Below are 24773 nucleotides of genomic sequence, written 5' to 3' on the forward strand. Positions count from 1 at the left end.
TGGAGAGAGATGGAGAGAGAGAGAGAGAGAGAGAGAGAGAGAGAGAGAGAGAGAGAGAGAGAGAGAGAGAGAGAGAGAGAGAGAAGTGGCTTTCAAGATAACCTAGTCCAATTCCCTCATTTTCAGATGTGGAAACAGGGTGTGAATGGGCCCGACCCTTGCCTACAGTCACCAAGCTAGCTTAGGGACAAGGCTGACACTAGAAGCCAGGTGTTGCAGGCCTGCTATGAGAAACCTGAGTCATTTAAAAACAAAATGACATTTACCAAATGTTGGTGCCCAACTTTTAATTAGACATTTTTACTTTCTGAGACATAGGCTAACCATGAATAACATGACTGGGGTTCAACTGCCCCAAGGTTATTTCATTGGTACAGTCGAGCAATATTTACAAAGTCTTTCAAATTCAGCAACTCAAAGCAAAACAGCTTAATTTTGGAAAACTCCAATGCCTTAAAAAATGTAAACAGTTCATTTTTACATTGTTGTAGAAAAGAATTTCTAATGAGTGCAGGTTCATTTTTTTTGAGTGAGCTCTCATAGTCTAGTGCCCATGAATAAGGAATGAAAAGTGTTCTTTACATAGAAACATTGTGCTCCAGTGTGCAAAAAAGAAATACTATTTCTATATACACATACAAAGAAAACCCTAAAATCCACAGTAAGTCGGGCCACAAATACAATTTCTCCCCAAATGGAGAAATTTATAAAAACATTTACATGTAGTTGTTGACCTATCCGAAACCTCTATAACTTTCTCCAAGTCACTAAGAGTCCAAAAATACTACCTTAAATAAAAACTGTGCAAAAGAGATTTTTTTTAAAACTCTAAACCCAAACCATTTTCTTCTCATTGAATGGCCAAAAAGAGCCTCTGAAGAACCAAGCTGTTGAATTTGGGCATTAACCAAAAATAGGCGCACACAGGAGATTCAGAGAGGACTATATTTCATGCAGAAACCTTTGCATGTTGACAACTATAGAGCAAAACTATAACCAATTTTAAGATGTCAGGTCAACCATTGGGTCATTTTCTTCTTGCACGTCTATGCTCTTTCTAGTCTCCCTGGCCTGGTCACTGGATCACTGACACTGGCTCCCCAAATATATTGGATCTGAACAGCTGAAAAACAAGGTTAGCCTGCAACACTACTCCAATGTTTTGTCACTCATGATGCTCAAAGAAATGGGTTCATCTCTGTTTATTGTAATTGAGTTCTCATAAGTCAAGCTACACATTTCTTCTTGTTAATAAACACTTTGATGGCTCCAGTGAAATCTGCAGAGAGAAGAACCTCAGTCTGGTCAGTCTTCAGGGCACCTGAAAAGCATTCAAGAAAAAATGTCAGTCAATTCTAAAAAAAAACCCCACCAAAAAACCAAAAACCTGAGTAGCCACCTCCTTCATCCAGAGTCTTCTTCCTCTTTCCCTCATGGCCTGGCATACCTGCTACCTCAATGCTTGGGGGAGTCTTGTCTCTGGAAGCCCTTCACTTTACCTTTCTTTACCTTTTCTGGGTGTCCTCACCCTCTGGGACCACAGTCTAGGAAGTCTATGGATCCCTCCCCCCCCTTCAAAGAATGTTTTTAAAATGTATAAAATATAAAGTCTAAGAAGGAAACCAAGGGTTGCTGAAATTTAAATTAACTAAACAATAAAGGTCGAAGTCCCAGATCCTCTGAAAACTATCCATGACCTGCCTTAGGGATCCATGACCTGCCTTAGGGTGCCCTCAAGCTAAGACTTCCCTAACTCTGGAATTTACCTTTACTGGGCTTTATCTTAGCTAGTTTTCAAAGAACTGCTGAGCCAAGCTGTATCTTGCTACAGGAACCATAGTTTCTAAACCAAAATTTGGAACACTGAGTGTGACAAAAGTCATTTCCTTTTGCAAAGCCTTGTTTGAAAAGACGCTAGCTTTTCTTGAAATTGGGACTGCCCCAGAAAACAGGCTATTCATACATGCAAACATACATAATTTCTAGGTCTTTCTCTCTCAGTCCCCCACTGTCCCTCTCACAGTCTGGATTGATTGTTACAATTAACCACAATTTGGTATTTCATAAGAAGGCAGGAAGGGGAGGGTTTCTCAGCCCTAAGAGACGGTAGAGTGGTACACTTGAGTCCAAATTTGAACACAGGCTACTGGACTTTACACTGAAAGTGGAAGGTGGGTGAATGAAGTCAGTGCAGTGACTCCTGCCTCAGCTGGCTGGGACTGAATGGTACATGTGAGCCAATTTCGGTTAGCTCTTTCACAGAAGTGCTCTAAGCATCTGAAGATATTCTTCCCCTTTCAGACTTGGATCTCTGGAATGAAGGGCAAAGGTCTTTGGGATTATGGGAAAGGGGAAGAGCTGGGGTCCCACTTAAGTTTCATTTATCTATCCAAAATGTGGACCACCAGGAGTAGAAACTTAAAGAAGGAAATCAGATGGGAACTTTGGTGCAAAACCCTGGGAAACAGTCAATCGTCCTGAGTCAGCTGCGAAGGAAGAAAAAGAGATCCCAGCAAACTATGAAAAGTTATGTCTCTTTTAAAGAGACCACATCATCCCTGATATTCTGGAAAGCACTAAATGTGGAGTCAGACCTCAGTCTGAATCTTACATCTGCCCCTGACTACTTGATCTGGGCTTCAGTTCCTCTTTTGGCAAATGAGGGGGACGGACTCAATCAGAGGCTCATTGTCTGGAGTCAAATCTAAGAATTCAGGGCAGACTGAATGTGGATGGACAAAGCAATTAAATCTTCACTTTAACTTTTAAGTCGAATGTAGCATTTTCTTCAATTAAGAATGGGAGAAACAAGCAGGATTTGAAGCCAGGGTGAGAGGACAGGCTTCTTCACCAGACTGACTACCAGACCCCTGTAATACACAGAAAGGTAAAGGCCTCTTGAGGATGAGGCCATCTTCAAGCTCCTGACAGTTGCTCCATTGAACAATCGGGTTCTTTCCTGATTCCCACCAAAGAAAACAACAGCCCATAAAAATGCATAAGAGATGAAAAGTAAAGACAATGACAAAGGTGAGTGTCTACTTGAAATCGAACCAAGTAAAACCCAAAGAACTACTTCTACTGATGTAAAGTGAATGGTCATTCTGCCAGGAGCGAAGGGGAAGAGTGACTTCTGCTAGAGAGCAGTTATTAGTAATGGAGATAATATTTCAAAGAAAGTGTTTACAATTCTGAGGAAAACCAAAGTTTCTGAGTGACTAAATTAGGATAGAGTTCAACAGGTATTAAGCACCTATGTATAAGCCAAGAATAGAAATATATAGGCCAAGAATAGAAATATTTAAAAATGAAACTGTCCTTGCCCTCATGAAGTTCAGATTCTCTGAAAGAGAGGGGGGAGATACAGTAACCAAACAAATACGAGGCTCCCTAAAGGAAATAGGTCTGGTCAATGGGCAGTTGAGCTGAGCCTTGAGGGAAGTGAAGAATTCTGAGCCAGAGATAAGGAGGGAGTCCAATCCAGGAACAGGACACACAAAGCCATGGAGGTGGAAGAGAGAATGCCAACTAGGAGGCCTAGCTTGGAGGGTAAGAAGGAGTCTGGAGGGCTGGGGCCAGACAACGGCATGATCTACAGTTCAGGTGGAGGTACAGAGAGAGCCACAGTGGAGAGGTCCAGTGAGAGCTGGGCCTTAGGAAGCTTTGGGCAGCTGTGAGGCTGAGACTAGACAGAAGCAGGGAAACGATGTTGCTTTGTTAACAAAGGACTTCTACTGACTGAAGTTTTGTTACAATCATTTACATCCTATATGCACCTAAGAAAAACACCCTTCAACTGTCTTTTTCACATTGAATCCTCTTTTTGTACCCTCTGTGAATCCTGAACTGATATCTGTCAAGGTCAAAATAAAAAAATCCAACGTGAGAAGGACTTGAGGGCCTAACTTGAGGAAGAAACAATGTGGGTGGAAAGCAAGGGTTGGCTTCAATGGATGTCATGGAGGATAGAGCTGATATGACTTCGTGGCTGGTGGGATATGAGGTGAAGAAGGAAGAATCAAGAAGGGTCCCCAGCTTAGGAAGCCAGGTGACTGGGGAGATGGTAGGAATGGAATGGAATGAGCAGTGAGCAAGTGGGGAGGAGGGGCTCCTTTGTACTGTTCCATTTTGTTTTAGGGGAGTAGACAAGATGGTTTGGGATGGGCAGTAGCTGACTGGTAATATGAGAAAGAAGCTGAGAAGAGAGAACTCCCTGGTATCAGGAATTAGCCTTCATGGTTTAGAGAACTCCCAGGGGGACACAGAGATTCAGGTCAAATAGCAGGTGAATACCAAAGATAGAATTTGTCTTAAGGTAAATCCGGACTCTACCCACAAAGCTATGCTGTCTCTCACAAAAGGTTAAAGATGAACATGTAGACTTGAGAGTAAGGTGAAAACTGAGTCCATGTTAGTGGATGAGAACAAAGGGAAAGAGAAAGATGCAAGTGTAGAGAGAAGAAAATAAAGTCCAGGACAAAGCTGTGCCCTTGGGAACAAGTACACTTGGTGCTAGGGGATGGCACCAAAGGAAAGACATAGACATAAGAAAGAGAATGAAGGGGATGAGCACAAGGGCAGAAGGAGAGAAGCTGAGACAGGAGCCAAGGATGGCCTTTGTTTCCCCCCTCAAGTAGGGGCTAACACAGATACCATAAGGGGCCTTGAAGAAACAGTTTTTGCATAGACAGTAGAATGATAGTCAATAGAGGGCAAAATACAATGATTACAGTAGAGCCCTGAGGTCTCAGTTGAGATCAGATAGCAGATTAGTAATGGAAGCCTACTCAACAGTGGTGCAACTTCCTCCAGAAGCACCTACACAGAAACAGATAAATGAGATGGCAGAGGCTATATGGGCTGGGCTTTGGTTATGGCGTGAGTGAATTTGATACAAGATAGTCAAATCTGAAACTGTATTAAGACTTTGAGGACATCCTGTTTATAGATGCACTAGTAAACTAGAGGCTCAATTTTACAGAGGTGAGACAATGAAGTCAGAGCTAATGCAGCAGAATGAAAAAAAAATGAGGCTAGCATATATTGAAAGCTGTACAGTTTGCCAAGTGTTTTATATATATTGTCTCATTTGATGCTTCCAACAATGATGCAATTATAGGTGCAATTGTAGGTGTAATTATTATGCCCATTTTACAGATGAGCAAACTGAGATTGAGAGAGGTTAAATGACTTGCCCAATCACCTAACTAATAAAAGTATCTGAGGTGGATTCCAAGTCCAGAGTTAAATCTACCTGGCTACCTAGGGAAAACAGAGAGAATGGATGGATTGGAGGTTATAGTGATGATAAAGAATAGGGGGGAACTGGATGACACAATGGATAGAGTACTGGCCCTGGAATCAGGAGGACCTGATTTCAAATACAGCCTCAGATACTCATTAACTGTGTAACTCTGGCCAAGTCACTCAATCCTGACTGCCTTGCCACTCTTATGTCCCATCCCCCCCTGCCAAAAAAAAATAGTTTTAGGAGTGAGACTGGTGAAAGATGGAACAGGAAGTCACAGTCAGGGAGGCAAACTTCAAAAAAAGGAGATTAGGAAGGAAGGTGGCAGAGTGAAAGTCTGCTCCCCAGGACAACTACCCTGTAGAGAACTAGAATGGTGCCCTGGAAGGTAAGGGGTAAATATTTAGGAAAAGATCAAGTTGTTGGAGGGGTCAACCAAGTACAACATTAAGATCTCAAACATAGGTCAGGGGGTGGGGTGGAGAAGACTAAAATATAGCCAGGGATTGAAGGTGGGTGAGGGAGCTGGAAGCTGGCTGCCCTCATTCACTCACTTAGCTACCAGTGTTGACTATGTGGGCAGTGGCCCGTATAAACCTTCCATGTTATCGAGCAGCCAGCTCAACACCAACCTGGTCTACGTGGACCTAGTTTAAGAAAACCTGGCTTTACAAATCTATCTTTGAATTCATAAAGTTATTCTTTCAAATGGTCTCACTTCTAGGTAGGTGTCACTTAGGAGACTTTCTTCCAATTTCTCCCATCTTTTGCATCTCTAAGCCTATCGAACCCAGTACAGTCAGTCAGTGGCAGGTAGGAAACTTTGTGACTCATCTTCCAGGAAAGGCTACACATGTTCCCTACCTCCACTCACTCACCCAGTTTCCAATTTCCAACTCTGGCCCCCAAATCCTATCATTGCCCCTCTGTGACCTCCCAGTTGCCAAATGGAACAGTCTTTTTTCTTGGTTCTCCCCCTTGACTTCTCTCTGGCCTCTGACAGTACCAATCACCTGCTTCCCACTCTCCTCCCAGACTTTCATCCATCTTTTTTTGACACTGCACTCTCCTGCTTCTCCTCTGACCTGTTGGACTGCTCCTTCTCAGACTCCTTGAGCTCCAACCCCCACCCTTAATACAGGCATACACCTCAGGTTGCTGTCCCAAGTCCTCTTCTCTCTATACTTTCCCCAAAACAGCATATGGAACAGACATCTCTATGGGACACCTCAACATGTCCAAATGAAAATTATCTTCCCCCTCAAATTCACCTTGCTTTCTAATTTATCTATTTGTGTTAAAGACCACAACCCCCCTCAATTGGTACTGTTTCCTAACTCAAGAGTCATCTGTGACTCATCACTCATATACTGCCCCATATCCAATTGGTTGTCAATTCTTGTTCACAGACCTTCACAATATCTCTTGGAAGTTATCACTTTCTTGTCACTCAGTCACCACTCTTGGGCTCAGCCTGGACTACAGTAATAGCCAAATTTGGGGTCTTCCTACCTCTAATCTCAACCCCTTTCCAAACCTGCCCAGAGCTGCCAAATCCATCTTCCTAAAGCTTAGCATGTGACTTGTCCTGCTCAAGAGACTCCAGTGGTTCCTGTGGCCTGAAAGTTAAAAGACGCCTTTGTTTGACACCAAAAGCCATACCCAATGTAGCTATCTTCCTAGTCTGATTTCACATTCCTCTCCCTTACACATTCAAAGTTCTAGGATGGCGTCAAAGTGGCATCTCCAGCTCACAGGGCTTTGCCAAAGCTAGCTTCCCATTCATCGGCTGATCCCTTCAAAGCTGAGCTCAAGCATCGGCCTTCTAACAAGAAGCCCTTCAGGATCCCCCAGTTTTTAGTGTTTTCTCCATTGTCCTGTGGTGTATTATTATGGTTTTCACTGATCTGTGTACCTGCCCTTTCCCCTGAGCAGAATATAAAGTCCCTGAGGGTGCCACCTATTTTCTTTTTGTCTTTTGACCTCCAGCATCTGGCTTCCAGAATTCACTTTTAAGTGGATTTCTGAGAAAAATAAACCTGAGAAGATGGAGACATATTAGGTTAGTTTTCAGGGCTTGATAAATCCACTGTGTGCAACAAGCAGAAATAATCTTCAAAGACATCCAGGTGCTATCAAGTCTCCCCTGAGCTATGTGAGTCTAGGAAATACCAAAGGGATCAAACCCGTCGGACCAAATTCAACATAAGCACCTACCAGAGGGGATGGGATCCGATACTTGAACATCATTATCTTTATCACTAGTTTCAGCCTTTTCAGGTGGTACTTCCAACGATAACATCAAACTTGGGTTTGGAGCAAATATGGCAGATGTGACAACTGCATTGTGTGCTAGAGAAAAAAAAAACAAGATATTTCAGAAAGACTAATACAACACAAGAAACAAGAGCCAGACTTTGAAACAGCAAGCATTATGGTGTAAATTATATCACATTTCTGCTAAAATGTTCTTTGAAGTAAGCATCAGAACTAATTATAAAACCTAGGCCATACAACTACTTGAAATGAACTTCTGAAAAATTTCTGATATTTCAATGCTGTCAAAATTTTAATGAACTCAATCTGACTTTTGTGTTTCCACTTTAATATTTCTAATTGAAGCTGATGGGACAAAATCTAAGGAGGAAGACTTACCATCTGAAATAATAGGATAACTCAAAATGGAGAAGGACTAGAAACAGGCATAGATTTCTCTGAGGGAAGAAAGAAGCCGGATTTTACCTTTAATTCCTTCCCAGAAGTCATTTCGATCTCTTCTAACTGATGTAAACTTGCTTAGGTCATGGTAGGTACTCCAAATATAAACATATTTATCTTCTGAGCCGCTGACAATGTATGTAAAATCATGACTAAATTAAAAAACAACAACCCAAATTTAGAATCTAGCCATAAGACTTTTTTTAAATGACAGACTGTCCCCGCCAAGTTTTACTTTTACAAAGTTTGACTTTGTGGACATCCAATCCAGTATGATTCTGAAGTTTTCCATTGGTTGGATATGAGGAAGTTACTTTATCTTCAGAGAAACCACCTTTATGATAGCTAGGCCCAGACTTGTGATTTCATTCAAGGGGGGGAACTCCTAGTGTGGAAGCTCCCTACACCAGCTGGGGACTGGCAACTTCTCTCATTTATAGTTTTCACAAGCCACTGGGGATGTTGGGGAAATTAAGTGACTTATACATAGTTACTCCGATAGTACACAGGACCTGAACTCAAATCTTTCTGACTCCAAGAACAGCCCTCTAACTACCACTTTGGGACTTTAGCTTTAAGTTTTCATTTTAGGGTTATAGATTCAGAGCTAGAGGAGAGTTCAACCCAGTTCCTTCATTTTGCAGATGAGGAAATGGAGGCATATAGAGGATAAGTGACTTACCCAGGGTCACACAGTTAATAAGTAATGAAGGTTGATTTGAAACCTTCTCTTGCCTGCAAGTCCAGAGCACTAAATCTCTCCTCTGCACTGCCCCTCCCCTGATCTATCCTTCCTAAAGAGGAAAGTCCAATGTGCACAATATACTAGCATTTATGTTGTTAAAAAGGCCTGAGGTCACTTCCAGATCTGGGTTTTTCAGATTGAATGGCATTATTTACACAGGGCTCCAAAGTTTGTAAAAGATTTAAGAAACATAACCCTGTGAAGCAGGTGCTCTTTAGGTATACATTATCTCCATTTTATGAATGAGAAAACTGAGGTTAAGCCTTTGCCCAAAGGAAGTCACACAGATTAAGTGTTTTAGGATGGAAAGTAATCAAGACCTCCATTAAGAGAAAGTCCCTTCTGCTAAATCTCAGAATATTAGGGCACATCAAATCCATATTAGAAGAAGGGCTTAGTGCCCACAGGTTCAGTTATGTGCTTGAGGTTGGGAAGAACTAAAATGTGCCAGAAGGGCACTTGCTTCCAAGGTCAGAACTCAGTTCTCAGCAACAGAATTTGTGTCCACTTTTTGTGGACACAGTGGCAAATGCAGAGCCTAAGCTTGAATAAGGTAATTTGGATTCTATTCTTGCTCCTGTCAGGAACAATCAGCGCAATCTGGTCAAGGCCAACCTTCTCTGGGCCTCAGTTTGCTCTCTCTGTAAAATGGGGATAGTTTGTTGCCTACCTACCACTGGATTTGGGGAGGATAAAATGAGATTAATGACGTGAAAGTATTTAGAAACATCAAAAATACCTTCTTTCTAAGGGGAAGGGGGGAGAGGAAAATGTTCTGACTACTTCTGGGCATTTCCCATTATCAGTTTACCTGAAACTTGCTTTGATCTGACTGCTGCTGTTGACATAACCTTTGTATTTCATAGACAATGATAAATCTCTAAGATCGTACAGTCTAATCCTGGAGTCATTTGATGTCACAAGAATCTAAAAACACATCAGAGGAAAAGTTAGATCAACAGATTAACTTTTTTGGTAGAGAGAAGAAGAATGATTGCCAAAGAAAAGAAGCCTCACCAAACACATGCATCCCTTTGAAGAAAGGAAAGACACTCTCTCTCCAAAAGCCAGCCCTGGACTTTCCAGTGGGATGACCAATACATTCAGTGGATGGGCACACATTTGGGATACAAGACTACAGTACCTTATTTTCTCCAGGTAAAGGTTCAATGCCAGTAATCTTTCTTCCAATTCTGTTGCGTCCTCTGGTAGATCGTACATGTATTTGCGTATGATATTTCAAATGCTAAAGAGATTTGGAGTGTCTCAGTTATTTGTGACAGCCTTTTAAAGTAAAAGTCAGTACTCTCTTAACTTCCTACAACAAAACGATCACTTCTTGATGTCATCATACCAGGAAAGTACTGACCTCAGTATCATAGAAGATACATCGTCCATCGTAGGTGCCAATGACAGCATATTTGCCATTCTGACAAAAATTGGCAGCTGTGATGAGCTTGGTTTGGCCGTCCACCTCATTCCACAATGCCACTTTTTTGTCCGGAATGTTCCAGAGTCGAAGTTTTCCATCCAAGGACCCACTCAGAAAATACCTGTCATCCTAAAGGAGAAGAGAAATGGTCCTCTTACTTCAGCAAGTGACAAATTCAAGCAAATATTCTAATTGGGTGTGAAGTAGTGCAGGGCAATGGAAAGAGTTACATAATGAACACCTGACTTTGAATCCTTTCTGATACTTTAACTAACGGACTTTGAGCAATTTATCTAGCTTCTGAGCCTCAGTTTACCTTAAGAACTCAAAGAAATAAAGGCAGATATGAAAAAAAAACTGAAAAACAATAAAATGAGGAAGACTGGATTTAATGACTTTTTTTATATCCTCTCTAGCTCTGAATCTAGTATCATCTTTGATAGAATAAGACTATCAAAGTGCTGGACCTACGCTTTGCTGATGTTCATGTAAATAATCTCCAAGACAGAAGTTCATTTTTCTCAAATGTCAGATCAGATTCAAAGCTGGAAGGGACCTGACAAACTAAGCCCAACTCTGTCAATTTACAGTTAAGGAAACTGAGGCTCAGACACTGGATTTACATCACCCAAGGAATAAGGGTGGTTTGAACCCAGGTCATTGGATTTCAACTGAAATGTTCTTTGGGCTATACACCAAGGTCTGTGGTAACCAGGGAAGGGTTTCTAAGAAAGCTAGTCTACACTGGTCTTTAAATTCTCTGTCTTGAAAAACAGATTACTGTGAATCACCTAGCTCTTACAATTCTTGGATATAACTGGTCTAGTTAGACACCAAAACTTAAATGCCAACTAAAACCCAGCTCAGCCCTACTTTACCTAAATTTTCAGAACAAAAACCTGACATTCTAAAAACTCAGATAAATCTAACTTTGGCAAAATCACGAGTTGTCTGTAATAAGGCCCTCAGCCAGACACTGGTAGGATCTGAACTCTGCCTGCCTCCATTGCTGGGCATCCATGATCATCAAATAAGCCCCTTCCACCCAGGAACCTTTAAAGGCTCAACAGTCAAATATAAACAAGTCTGAACTAAAGTGATTGATCTTAATAAACACAGTCCATTACCTTCAACAGCTCATACCAAATCTTTCAAACTTCAGAGACTAAACTTGGAACTGGAAAGAATGCTACAGATAAGGTAACTGAGGCCCAGAGAGGCAAAGGGATTTATCCAAGGACACATGGCAAAGTCAAGTTTCAGACCACTAAATAGAACTTTTTGTTTTGTCTTTTTTTCCCACTTAACTACTTTATTGTCCTTTGGAACAAGTAATGCCTGGACAGCCTTGCCAGAGAGGAATTTTTTTAAGGCAAATGGGGTTAAGTGGCTTGCCCAGGGCCACACAGCTAGGCAATTATTAAGTGTCTGAGGCCGGATTTGAACTCAGGTACTTCTGACTCCAGGGCTGGTGCTCTATCCACTACGTCACCTAGCTGCCTCCAGAGAGGAAATTTAAGATGAAAAAACAAAACAAAATCTAAACCCAAAATTTAACTTCCCTCTCAAAAATGAAATGGAAGGAAAGAGAGACAAGTACATAAAAGTTCAAAGCTGTGTTAAAATTGCAATGAAGTTGAAGAACAGACTTCACAGATCCTTAAGCTTTGAGTGGGGAGGGGCAGTGCAAGTCTGGGAACCAGTTCCAGTTGTTGGCTTTCTTTCAACTGTTTCATGGAGCAAGCGTGAAGAGGCAAAGCTAGGGAACAGACATAAGCATTTCAAGGGGTCATCTTAAAAGGCCCCCAAAAAGGCTGCAATGCTTTGAAAATCTAGCTTTTTCCCTTGGAGAAATGGGTTTCAACTCTCTCCACTTTGTATCACAAATAGTTTGGGGTTTCTTCATCAGAATGAAAAAGACAAAGGATAATAAAAAAAACCCCTGCATTTCTAAACTTTCAAGTAGGAATGAATATACATGCAATAAATTCTGGTCTTAGTTTCTCTTCATCTTCCTTGCTTACTTCTCTCTCTTACCTATCTGCCTCAATTCTGCCTCCTTTCACTCTCTTTCCTGTGTCCTTCTACCTATGTGTCTGGGTGGTTCCCCCTTCTGGCTATCTTTCCTTCTTAAGCTTCCTCTTCTTGTTTTCCTCTAGTCTCCTTGAGACCCTCTACCCAACCCTTCCCATATATTTTAATTTTATTTTGTGAAATACCTCCCAATTAAATGTAAATTTTTTCTAACATTCTGTTTTTTTTTAAATTTTGAGTTCTAAATTCTTTCCCTCCTACTCATCTTTCCCAGACCCATTGAGATGCCAAGAAATATAAAGTCATGAAAAATTTCCCCCCATATTATCTGTCACAAAAGAAAACACACACACACACACACACACACACACACACACACACACACACACACACAAATAAAGTTAAAAAAGTATGCTTTAGTCTGCATTCAAGAGTTCAGCTGTTGTTTCCCTGGAAGAGGACAACATTTTTTCAACAAGGGTCTCTGGAATTGTACTGGATCATTATTTTCATTAGAATATCAATGTACAATAGTCTCCTGGTTCTATTTACTTCACTTTGCATCAGTTCATATAAGTCTATCCAAAGTTTTCTGAAACCATGTTGCTACTCATCTCTTATAGCACAATAGTAACCCATGACCTTCATATACCACAACTTGTTCAGCTATTCCCCAAATGATGGGCATCCCCTCAATTTTCAATTCTTCACCACCACAAAGAGTTCCTATAAATATTTTTGTACAAATAGAGCTCTTCCCTTTTCTCTGATCTCTACAAACCTAGTGGTGATATTGCTGAGGCAAAGTGTATGCAGACTTTTATAGCCCTTTGTGCATAGATCCAAACTGTTGTCCAAAATGACTGGACCATTGGGGAGGCTAGGTGGCACGGTGAATAGAGAATTTTGTCCCTGGATTCAGGAGGACCTGAGTTCAAATATGACCTCACACATTTAATAATTACCTTGCTGTGTGACCTTGGGCAAGTCACTTAACCCTATTGCCTTGTAAAAAAAGCAGATGAATAGTTTGATAAAAATAATTAAAATATAAAACAAAATGATTAGATCCAATTCACAATTCCAATTTGGTGTTCAAATATTTCCACATCCTCTCCAACATTGATTAGTTTCCTTTCTGTCATATTAGCCCATTTGATAGGTGAGTTATCACCAGTTGCTTCAATTTACATTTCTCTAATCTAAATAGTGATTTACATCATTTTTATGTGACTATTAGTTTTAATTTCTTCTTCTGAAACATGCTTGTTCATGTCTTTTAACCATTTACCAATTGGGGAATGGCTCATATTTTTTTTTTATAAATCTGGCTCAATTCCCTATGTTTGAGAAATAAGGCCTTTATCAGAGTAATTTGCTGTAAAAATTTCATTGTTTCCTGTTTTTCTTCTAATTCTGGTTATATTAGTTTTGTTTGTGCAAATCTTTTTAATTCATGTAATCAAAATTACATTACTTCTTATGATACTCTCTTATCAAGTCTCTTCCCTTATCTATATATATCCTACAGGTATATTTTTCCACGTTCTCCTAATTTGCTTATGATATTGCCCTTTATGTCTAAATGATTTATCCAGTTTCACCTTATCTTGGCAAATGGTGTGAGATATTATTAGTCCATGACTCATTTCTTCCAAACTACTTTCCAGTTTTCCCAGCAATTTCTAATCAAATGGTGAGTTTTTACCCTAAAAGTTTACAGCTTTGGGTTTTATCAAACAAACACTGCTAAACTGCCTTCCTTCAGTTTTTTTCATTGATTCCTTTGATATTTCTAGACCTTCTGTTTTTCTAGACAACTTTTGTTATTATTTTTTCTAGTTCTATAAAATGACTCTTTGGTAGTCTAATTGACATGTCACTAGACTAAATACATAAGTAGAATTGTTATTTTTATTATATTGGCTCAGCCTACCAATAATCAATGAATACTTCTCCAATTGCTTAGATTTGTCTTTATTTATGTGGAGAAAGTTATGTAATTATGTTCATAGAGTACCTAGGTTTGCGATGGCAAAATAAGACTTCCAATTATTTTAAATAATCTACAGTTATTTGAAATGAAATTTCTTTCTCTCCTTGTTAGGTTTAGTTGGTAATATCTAGAAATGCTGATGTTTTCAGTGGGCCAACCCTGACTTTCTCTCTCTCTCTACCATTCTACTCTACCCCATCTTTCTCCTGTAACTTTGTCATAAAGAGATAAAGTATTTCGTTGTATTAATTTGTTGACCACTTTTTGGTTAGTTATGCTCAAAAAGTCGGTAAAACAGAAAAGATATTATGCTTCCATCCTAAAAGCAGGAAAACCCTCTTTAGCCCTACCTGGCACTTAGTTTTTCCCCCCATGTGTCAGTGACTGCAACAATCCTGGCCTTTGCTTTACAGAAGAGAAAATAATGTAAACCCACACTTACTCTAGGATGGAATGCAATAGCGGTGACAAAGTCTATATGTTGAAAACAGCAGAGGCATTCCCTTCTGGAAATGTGCCATAACCTGACAGTTTTATCCATGGAAGACGAAAGCAAAAAGTAGTTCTGTGGAGAGAAGCCAGTAATCATTTCGGTCCTCTAATGATAAACTATGCACAGGACACAATTTGCACACATGCTTTCCTTTTTTTTTCTTCTTTCCCTTTCTTTCTTTATTTTGAATTTTACAATTTTTCCCCTAATCTCACCTCCTTCCCCCTACCCCCTCCCATAGAAGGCAGTCTGTTAGTCTTTACATTGTTTCCAGGGTATACATTGATCTAAGTAGGATGTGATGAGAGAGAAATTATATCCTTAAGGAAGAAAAATAAAGTATAAGAGATAGCAAAATTACATAATAAGATAACTTTTTTTTTTAATTAAAGGGAATAGTCTTCGGTCTTTGTTCAAACTCCACACTCTTTATCTGGACACAGATGGCATTCTCCATTGCAGATACCCCAAAATTGTCCTTAATTGTTGCACTGATGGAATGAGCAATTCCATTAAGGTTGATCATCACCCCTATATTGCTGTTAGGGTGTACAGTGTTCCTCTGGTTCTGCTCATCTCACTCAGCATCAGTTCATGCAAATCCTTCCAGGTTTCCCTAAATTCCTGTTCTTCCTGGTTTCTAATAGAACAATAGTGTTCCATGACATACATATACCACAGTTTGTTAAGCCATTCCCCAATTGAAGGACATTTACTTAATTTTCAATTCTTTGCCACCATAAGAAGGGTTGTTATGAATATTTTTGTACAAGTGATTTAGACCCAGCAGTGGTATTGCTGCATCAAAGGGTATGCACATTTTTGTTGCCCTTTGGGTGTAATTCCAAATTGCTCTCCAGAAAGGCTGGATGAGTTCACAGCTCCATCAACAATGTATTAGTGTCCCAGATTTCCCACGTCCCTTCTAACACTGATCATTGTCCTTTCTGGTCATATTGGCCAGTCTTGAGAGGTGTAAGGTGGTACCTCAGAGATGCTTTAATTTGCCTTTCTCTAATAATTAGTGATTTAGAACAATTTTTCATGTGACTATGTATTGCTTTGATCCTTTGATCTCCTCATCTGTTTGTCAATTGGGGAATGACTTTTTTTTAAAAATTTGACTAAGTTCTCTGTATATTTTAGAAATGAGTCCTTTGTCAGAAATACTAGCTGTAAAAATTATTTCCCAATTTACTACATTTCTTTTGATCTTGGTTACAGTGGCTTTGTGCAAAATCTTTTTAATTTAAGGTAATCAAAATTATCTAGTTTGTTTTTAATGATGTTCTCCATTTCTTCCTTGGTCATAAACTGTTTCCCTTTCCATAGATCTAACAGGTAAACTATTCCTTCATCTCCTAGTTTGCTTATAATATTGTTTTTTATGTCTAAATCCTGTATCCATTTGGATCTTATCTTGGTATACAGTGTGAGGTGTTGGTCTAATCCAGGTTACTGCCATACAAACTTCCAACTTTCCCAAGAGTTTTTATCCCAATAGCTGGAATCTTTGGGTTTATTAAACAGCAGGTTACTATAATCGTTTACTGCTATTGCACCTAGTCTATTCCAGTGGTTACCACTCTATCTCTTAGCCAACACCAGACAGTTTTGATGACTGAGGCTTAATAATATAATTTTAGATCTGGTAAGGCTAAGCCACCTTCTTTTGCATTTTTTTCAGTAAATCTCTGGAAATTCTCAACTTTTTATTTCTCCATATAAATTTACTTAACATTTTTTCCAAATCATTAAAGTAATTTTTTGGAATTTTGATCGATAAGGCACTAAACAGGTAGTTTAATTTAGGCAGAATTGTCATTTTTATTATATTAGCTCGGCCTATCCATGAGCATACACATGCTTTGTTCTAAGGGTACTCTCAGCAAAAGGATTCTGGACATAAACAGAAAGTGAAACGAGTGCAGGGTTCTTCTGGTGCATACTCTAGGGTTACTAGGACACAGCATGTATGAACACCTGCCCAAGCTCAGAAGCAACTTTCCTAGCTTCCTCATACCTTCTATTTTTCTTAGACTAAACCATGACATTAAAAGAAAAATGATCAAGATTATGAATTTTTCCATTAATGTGGCCTGAGTGAAGTGAAATGTTGACTTCTGGTCCTGGATCAATCATTGCGATGCAGAAAAAAATCCCAGTGAGGAAACTTGCACCACCAATGCTGGGCAGGATCTCCTCAGCAGCTGTCAGGAATAACAAGAAGTTAGTTAAGTCCCTTGCGCAGAATCACAACAGCCAAAGGGGTCAGAGGTTAGACTCTAGGATCAGCCTCCATCCAATATGCTGAATTTTTTCTGATATTTGGTGGACATAAAAGAGTCCAGAGAGATTACGTAGAACCAAAATCATTGAAGGATATTGCCTGAATCTCTTATCAAACTGCAGATCTAAGTTTTCTAAATATTTTCAGAAAAGCCTAGCAGACTGAAGATGCTGGTCTACTGACAGAGAAGACACATTGAAAACTACATGTGGAATAAGCAAATTGAAAACTAATCTACCCCAAGGAATACCAGGGCTGGCTTTTCCACCATTTCCATTAGGTGTCACTCTTGAGAACTATGGGAAGACTGAAAAGCACCACCTGTGGCTGCTGCAAATTCTGGAAGCTGGGGAGCAAGCTGTTCTTGATGGGAGAGTTGAGGGAATATGGATGGGGTGCCCAAGCAGAAACAAGCAGAGGAGGTGTGGGGAGGGCTTAACGAGGGCCTTATTGCTCACTAGCAGGAGGTCTTAGTCACAAACTAGTCTATGTGGAAACCAAGCTAGAAAAGAGCAGGCACTTGCACTCTCCACAACAGGATTTATTAACTCAATGAAAAGCCTGGCAGCTTTGACTCTTCAATTTCAACAGTTGCTGTAACTTGAAGGAAAGCAAAGTCAAGACAAGGGATGAGAAGAAACGTATGAACACCAAAAACATGTCTTGAAATCAAACCATTCCTTCATTAAGTCACCTAATTTCAGTAGTGAAAAGAAGCCTGGAAATTCTGAAATCATAACAATGGTTCTCATTTCACCCACCAATATGTGCACTGAAATGTGAATTATGGGTCGAGAGCAAACCTGAGGGGGGCAGCAGGGCCCTTGCTGTCTGCTTGCCTGCCTGCCTTCCTCTCAGTCGAACCTGAACCTGTACCTGAATCGGAATCCTCTTGACTACCCCTCAGGCAACAGAGGTGACTTCCTAGTTAGCCTTTGCTTGCAGACCTCCAAGGAAGGGAAAGCCCTTTCCCTGGATCACGCTATCAAGTTTGTGGCCTGGCCTCATTTGTAATTGTCAGGCAGTGTTCATTTTGCCCTTAGAGGCCAAGCCCTTCAAACATATGGAGATAGTACAGATGGTCCTCCCACCTACTATTAAAGCAATTTCAATAGTCCCAGTCACTTCAACCAATCTTCATATGTTATCATGTCATCTAGCTGTCCCCTTGGCCATCTTGTCATCTGCTCTGCTAGCCCCTGGACTAATGAGAATCTGCCCTAGGTCTTAGGGGAATGAATCCCTGAATTCAAGGAACAACTGCTCTGGGACCCAGCTACCCCAAATGGTGAGTGAAAGCAAATGCATCTCAGCCACTCTAAACCAGACCATATCGTCTACATCTCAAGGCCCTCCTCTTTTGTCATCTTTTCACTTTCGTCACTTGCTTTTCCCCTCGTGCTCTGGGCACAGAAAACATATCAACAGTACCATTGCTTCAGTCCCTGAGCTTAAGGATCAATGTACCAGCACCTTGACAAGCCCCTCCTTGGCCAGCCTATGTTCTCCTAATCTTCATGATCTGGCATGCATTGGGTGATTTGATCTGCCTCCAATAGGAAAGGGCAACTGGGTCAGTCTGACTTGGCATTTGTAGCACAGTGCCATGGTACCCAGTAAGGGCTTAAGAAATGCTTTTTTTCATTTATCCATCAGCATTCCTTTATCTCAAAGTTCTTTGCTATTTTGTTTGCCCTCCTCTGGATCAAAATGTGGACTCGAGAACCTAACACACTGCCAAAGGGAGAATACGTACGGTTTGACAATCGGTCCCATCCCTCACCCTATCTAGGCACTTCTTTTAACGTAGCCTAAGATCAGTTACATCAGAACAGTAATCGTGGAGAACTACCCAATACTTTTCCAGATCAAGCAAAGCACTTAGCCATGTCCCCTAGCTTGTATCTGTAAAGCCACTTTTTAAAATGCAAGCTGAAACAGAATTTCATCTAGTTAGACTCAACTCAATGTTTGAAGCTTATAAAAGATCTTTGGGGATCCTGTCATCCAGTGTGCTTGCTAGGCTATCCAGTTTTGTGCCATCTCTACCACTTCCCTAAGTCAGTGAAAAAAAGTCACTTAGCACAGGGACATTCACCAAGTCACTAATGTCTAGTCCATCTCTCTGGATTGTTCAGATGAATAACATGAAAGCATCAAATGTGCTTCCATAATCTAGAGCCCTGATAATCTGGGCTAATAAACCCATTAGCAAAGGAAACCAAGCAAAGCTGGCATTGTCTATTTGGTTGGTGAGAAAGCCGAGGAGGTGGCTCTCTGTGGGTGGACCAGTGCTTCATTTTCTAGTTGGCTCACTAGTCACTTCTTTTACATTACTGTTCCAGAATTCTGCCAGGAATCAGAGTCACTGACTTAAAGTTCACAAAGTTGATTCTCTTCCCTTTTTTTTGAAAATCAGGATATTAGCCATTCTCCAATTCACCATAACCTTTCCAATATCACCGATGGTGGCTTGGTGATCACATTGGCTATTTCTTTGAGAACCCAAGTATATTGCTCTTCTGGGCTCGGGACCTTGACCCTCTCATTGGCAGCTAAGCATTTCCTTACTACTGTTCCACTTTCTTGGGTGCAGCGACTCTCTAATTAGCTCTTTTGTTCAAGCACTGCCAGTGTAAAGATCATTCTCCTTGGAAGAGACAAGAGAAACCAAGTTAGTACTGAGCAACTCTGCTTCCTTTCCCACACTAAGGCCTTTTTTGTTGTCCTTAGCTTGCCTTACCAGCCTCAGTTCACCCTTTAGCTTTAGTATTTTTGGCACCATTCTTACGGGAGTGGGCCAAACGTTGGTCTTCATCCTCTATTCTCACAATCTAAGTTAGTCAATGAGTTTCCTGCACATTGATATTCTCCTTAGACTCCATCTCCTGCTTTCCTGCACTGCTTCCTCCTCAATAGAATTGTTTCTCTTTGTGTTTTTTTAGAATTTCATTCTTGAGAGTTTCCCATCCTTCACAGGCTGACTTCTCATGTAAGGATTATTTTCTTACCTATCCTTCCTAATTCTTCTAAAAACTCCTGCCCCCCAAAGGGGGTGTGATAGTTTCTGCTCTCTGTTCTTCTCCTCCACTTCAAATTCTCTCCCCCAGTCTCCCATCATTTTCAGCCCAGCAACTGGCTGTTCCATTTGGATGAGAATCAGCTTTCACTAACTTTTGAAGGATAGAATTAGCTTCAAGCCTGACTAGACACTGCACAGCAGTCCCAAGAAAACCTGTGATTTGCTATTTATCTTGGACTTTGCATGGTGGGAGCCAGATCCATTTTTCTGAGGACTACAGTCATTTTTTTCCAATTAACAAAAGGCAAAAGGGGTAAGAATATTTAGACAGAGCAAAAAGTCAATCTGTAGGACAAAGTAACAGGAGTCTAAAACTTTTGCCTGTATTTTCTTTGCAGCATAACCACAAATAATAAACATCCACAAACCAAGAAGCACATGAATATATATTTCCCCTTTGTAAATAATCATATTCACAAAGAATATTTCCTTCATTATCTTCAAATCCAAATGAGAGGAAGAAGGTTGTATAGTTGATGATGCTGAGTTAAGGGAGCAGAACCAAGAGAACAGTGTTCACGTTAACAACAACTTGTGAACCGATCAACTCTGATGGATGCAACTCCTCTCAGCAGTTGAGAGAGCTAGGACAACCCGGGAAAACATGCTATGGACAATGCCATCAACATCCAGAGGGGAAAGAAACAAAACCCCCACAGAATCTGAATGGATACTATGGTTCACTTTTTAAAAACTTCTTTTGTTTTTCCTTCCTATCTCATGGTTTTCTTTCTTTTCCCCTAGACCTAATAATTCCTTATACACAAAATGATTAATATGTAAACATGTTAAACAAAAATGTACAGGCACAACTTTTAGTAGATTGTTTGCTGCTGAGGAGAGGGGGGTGGTAGAAAAATGTGTAACCTAAATATGCAAGTGGATGAATATTGAAACTTTCATAACATGTAATTGGGAAAATAAAATAAAATATCAATAAAAAAGGTTATAGAGTTGAAATAAGCTTTTCTTACTTTAGACCAGGAAAGATCAAGAAGATCTGCTGTGTGTCCTTTGTATTTGCAAAAGGGTCGCTGCCGAAATGGAGCATTCTTATCATCAGGGTCCTCATCAGTGCCACTGCACACCTAGATACGCACACAAGAGAGAAATGTGACAACTTCTCACATCAAAGGGATAGGTGCCACACCCTCACTCTGCTTGCCTGCTGTCCCTTCCCCTACGTCCTTTTGTTGGGACACTGGGGGCTTTTACGGGAAACCTCTTTTCTGGTTACTTCCTTCTATTTTATGGCCCTAAATGCCAGCTGTCTCATTCCCCCCAAGAGATCATATTCCTGCTCTGCCCCATATTCTGTCCTTCCACAAAATCTAGCCCAGAGCTGACTTTCATTACCTAATCTGCCTTCCCTAAATTAACAGTAACATCTCATGCATGGTGGTTAAGAAGCACCTCAAACAGAGATTTATGCATGAAAAATATTCAATTGTTCTATGTAAACAGCAAATACAGCTCTAAATACTTACCATGTTGGTATGGATATGTACATAGATAGAGACAAAGACACACGAATATGCAGAAACATATACTAATCTGAATGTCAAGATCATGAAGATACTTAAAATTGCAAAAATATGTATAGCACATTTATGGCAGGTGTATGAACTTTTTTTGTAGTTTCAGAAACATTTTATCATTTCTTTCTTTTTTTAAGTGTTTTTTTTGCAAGGCAATGGGGTTAAGTGGCTTGGCCAAGGCCACACAGCTAGGTCATTATGAAGTGTCTGAGGTTAGATTTGAACTCCAGGGCCAGTGCTCTATCCACTGCACCACCTAGCCACCCCCACATTCTATCATTTCTAATAGTCTGTATTAAGAGTTCTTAACACTGTGGAATCATAGGCCACACTTTTCCCCATTTTGGCAGCCTAGCAAAGTCTATGGACCTCTTCCTGCTCAGAATCATGTAGTTAAATGCATAAAGTAATATACACAGGATTACAAAGGAAAACCCATTATAGTGAAATAGTTATTCAAATATTAGAGACAAGTTAAGAACCTCTCTTCTGTATCATAATTTAACATTCTATTTATAATTTAAACCCCCCCCCAGAAAAGATCATCTTTTAACTTCAAGGGATCCAATTATCAGTATGCTGCCTGGTCCTGGTTAACTCCCCTGCAGCCTGCATGTAACATTTCTGGTACCAGCTGAATGCACTTATCATTTGGAATGTCTTTTGTTTGCATTCTAGCCCAAAACCTTTCAAGAAGTTCCAAAAATGAAGGGTCTAACTTTGGTTTTGCTCATCAGTGCCTAACATACAGTAAGTCAAATCCTTTCTGTAGTTTATAGAAGAGAAAAACACAATTTAAGGGAGTTACAGTCTGATAAAAAAAGGGACACCTAAGTTCTAGGTTTAACCAAATGAGTGGACTTGGTAAAGTAACTTGACTTAAGCCCCAGTTTTCCCATTTAGGCTATGGAGAGAGTTCTACCTTATAGGGATTCTTAAGGGTTCTTTCTAGCAGATGGCTGGTGGTCCTTTAAAAGCACTAAAGAAAACATGAGTTATTACTGTTCTACCTTACAGGGATTCTTTTTAAAAACATTTTTTTAAAATTTATTTAAGGCACTGGGGTTAAGTGACTTGCCCAAGGTCACACAGCTAGGTGATTATTAAGTGTCCAAGGCCACATTTGAACCCAGGTCTTCCTGACTCCAGGACTGATATTCTATCCACTATGCCACGTAGCTGCCTTACAGGGATTCTTAAAGGTTCTTTCTATCAGATGGTAAGTGGTCCTTTAAAGGCACTAAAAAACATGAGTTATTACTATTACAGCCAAAAAACATAAACAAAAGAATAAAGGCCATCATGTTTCAAATTGTTACCAGCTACCACAGGACTCACAGCTACAGGATAATGGTTGTGACAGTAGCCACCTGCCATATTCAAGCATGTTGTGAATCGCTTATCTACTCAATCCAAACATCTATAGTGTGGTCAGTCTCAGTCATCATCTTTGCTTTTTTAGATAAGGAGAAAATATGAGCGCTCAGGAAATAGGCAGAGGACATGAGGTACCATAGGGAGTCGCTGTTTGTTATGGCTAGGTTCTTGGAGTCTGTACCATAAAGTAGACTGATGTTTTGAAGTTAATCATACACCTAAAGTGACCCATTATCATCACAAGAAATGGCAAAGTACATAGTTGTATAAAAAAATGTCATCACTCTGTTAACCAATGTAGTTTTTTTTTTTTGGGTGGGCAAGGCAATGGGGTTAAGTGACTTGCCCTAGGTCACACAACTAAATAAGTATTAAGTGTCTGAGGCTGGATGTGACTCAAGGGCCAGTGCTCTATCCACTGTACCACCTAGCTGCCCTGAAAGATAGTTTTTTTTTTTTAAAAGGGAGAGTTGGACAGAATCAAATGCAGAGATTAGGCGGACCCCAGAACTAACTACATATGATAGTAGAAAGATTACAACATGGGATCTAGGTAATAGGTTCTTAGGGGAGGTTTTCCAAAGCAGGATGGGGATGGAGCCAGGACCTCCTCACAAATACATATGACTCAAGTTAGTGACAAAATAGTGATGTAACCAAAGCATTCAGAGGCAACATCACCAAGAGAAGGCCCCAGAACAAAAACCAGACATGAGGGACAGTGAGAGAGACAACATACTCCTGCATCAGTATCAGATTTTGACGAATTCAGACTTTCTTGAGAAGGTGATGGGGATACACGTCCTAAAAAGAACAAAGAAAAAATATTGAAAAGGACACCCAAGTGGGCACCATTGAAAACCCAGTATAGTCATACCTCATATACTGTCAGAGAATGGGCCAGATTCTCTGAAAGAATGAGGAAATTTTCCTTACAATTTATTTAAGCTTTTAAACTTCAAAATTTACTTTAACCACTTAGAATGAAAACTTAAGTCTTATTATCTGCCATAGTAAATGAAGGGTAGTAAATGCTCATAATTCACAGTATATACAATTCTGAGAATATGAATACTGGTACACAAAAAAACAAAGACCCAAACATCCCCCTCTAACTCCCAAATGGACTGGGCACTACTAAAAGATCAGGATTCTATTCCTGAGTCTATTGCTAAGTAGCTGTGAGACCTTGAATAGCACATTATTAACATTTCACTCCTCTACAAAAGGAAAGTATTATACTAGGCCATCTCTAAAGTCTCTTTCCACATCTTATCATCATTCAACAAATCTAGGAACAACAGGGAAGAATGACCCATTCAGTGAATGGGGATAATAATGTTTGTCCTTCATTCTTGAAGAAGGCCATGACATCAGTGAGGTGATACCATGAAAAACACATGAATTAGATGTGTGTGCGGGGCTGTGCTAAGTCACCAGCCTCACTTTCTCCTCTAGTCATCTGAGTCCAGTGGTCAGATAGAAATCAGGACAACTGAAAAATGGTCCTGCATGTGAGATAATCAGAGTTAAATGACTTGGTTAAGGTCACACAGCTACTAAGAGTAATCTGAGGTTCAAGGCCAGTGCTCTATTCACTGTACCACCTAGCTGTCCCAAATGGGGATATATGAACTTGGGGCCCAGGTACGGCTTCGTTGTGGTATTAAAGGTGAATTCTTCTTCACTAGGTGGGACCAAAAATATGAAATGACTGATAATGGCCAGGAAGAACAAAGACTTAATGTACTCTCAATCTGATTTGATCATTTATTCATGATTCAGGTGATTATTATAAACATGAGTTATTATTATGTACA

General features: G+C 40.1%; 1 protein-coding gene across 1 annotated transcript in view; it reads right to left on the reverse strand.

The window, feature by feature from the left end:
- Positions 1 to 255: 255 nt before the first annotated feature.
- Positions 256 to 24773, reverse strand: part of WDR44 (WD repeat domain 44) — a 92489-nt gene continuing 67971 nt past the window's right edge. The window contains exons 12-20 of the mRNA XM_074204935.1: positions 23693 to 23757; positions 21013 to 21126; positions 14616 to 14738; positions 10081 to 10272; positions 9856 to 9957; positions 9523 to 9638; positions 7991 to 8118; positions 7466 to 7600; positions 256 to 1321 (exon numbers count right to left, since the gene is read on the reverse strand). Of these exons, the coding sequence (XP_074061036.1) occupies positions 1227 to 1321; positions 7466 to 7600; positions 7991 to 8118; positions 9523 to 9638; positions 9856 to 9957; positions 10081 to 10272; positions 14616 to 14738; positions 21013 to 21126; positions 23693 to 23757 (1070 nt within the window). The 3' untranslated portion in view covers positions 256 to 1226. The remainder of the gene's footprint in view (positions 1322 to 7465; positions 7601 to 7990; positions 8119 to 9522; positions 9639 to 9855; positions 9958 to 10080; positions 10273 to 14615; positions 14739 to 21012; positions 21127 to 23692; positions 23758 to 24773) is intronic.

Source organism: Macrotis lagotis, chromosome X (assembly GCF_037893015.1).
Source record: "Macrotis lagotis isolate mMagLag1 chromosome X, bilby.v1.9.chrom.fasta, whole genome shotgun sequence".
Taxonomy (NCBI): Eukaryota; Metazoa; Chordata; class Mammalia; order Peramelemorphia; family Peramelidae; genus Macrotis; species Macrotis lagotis.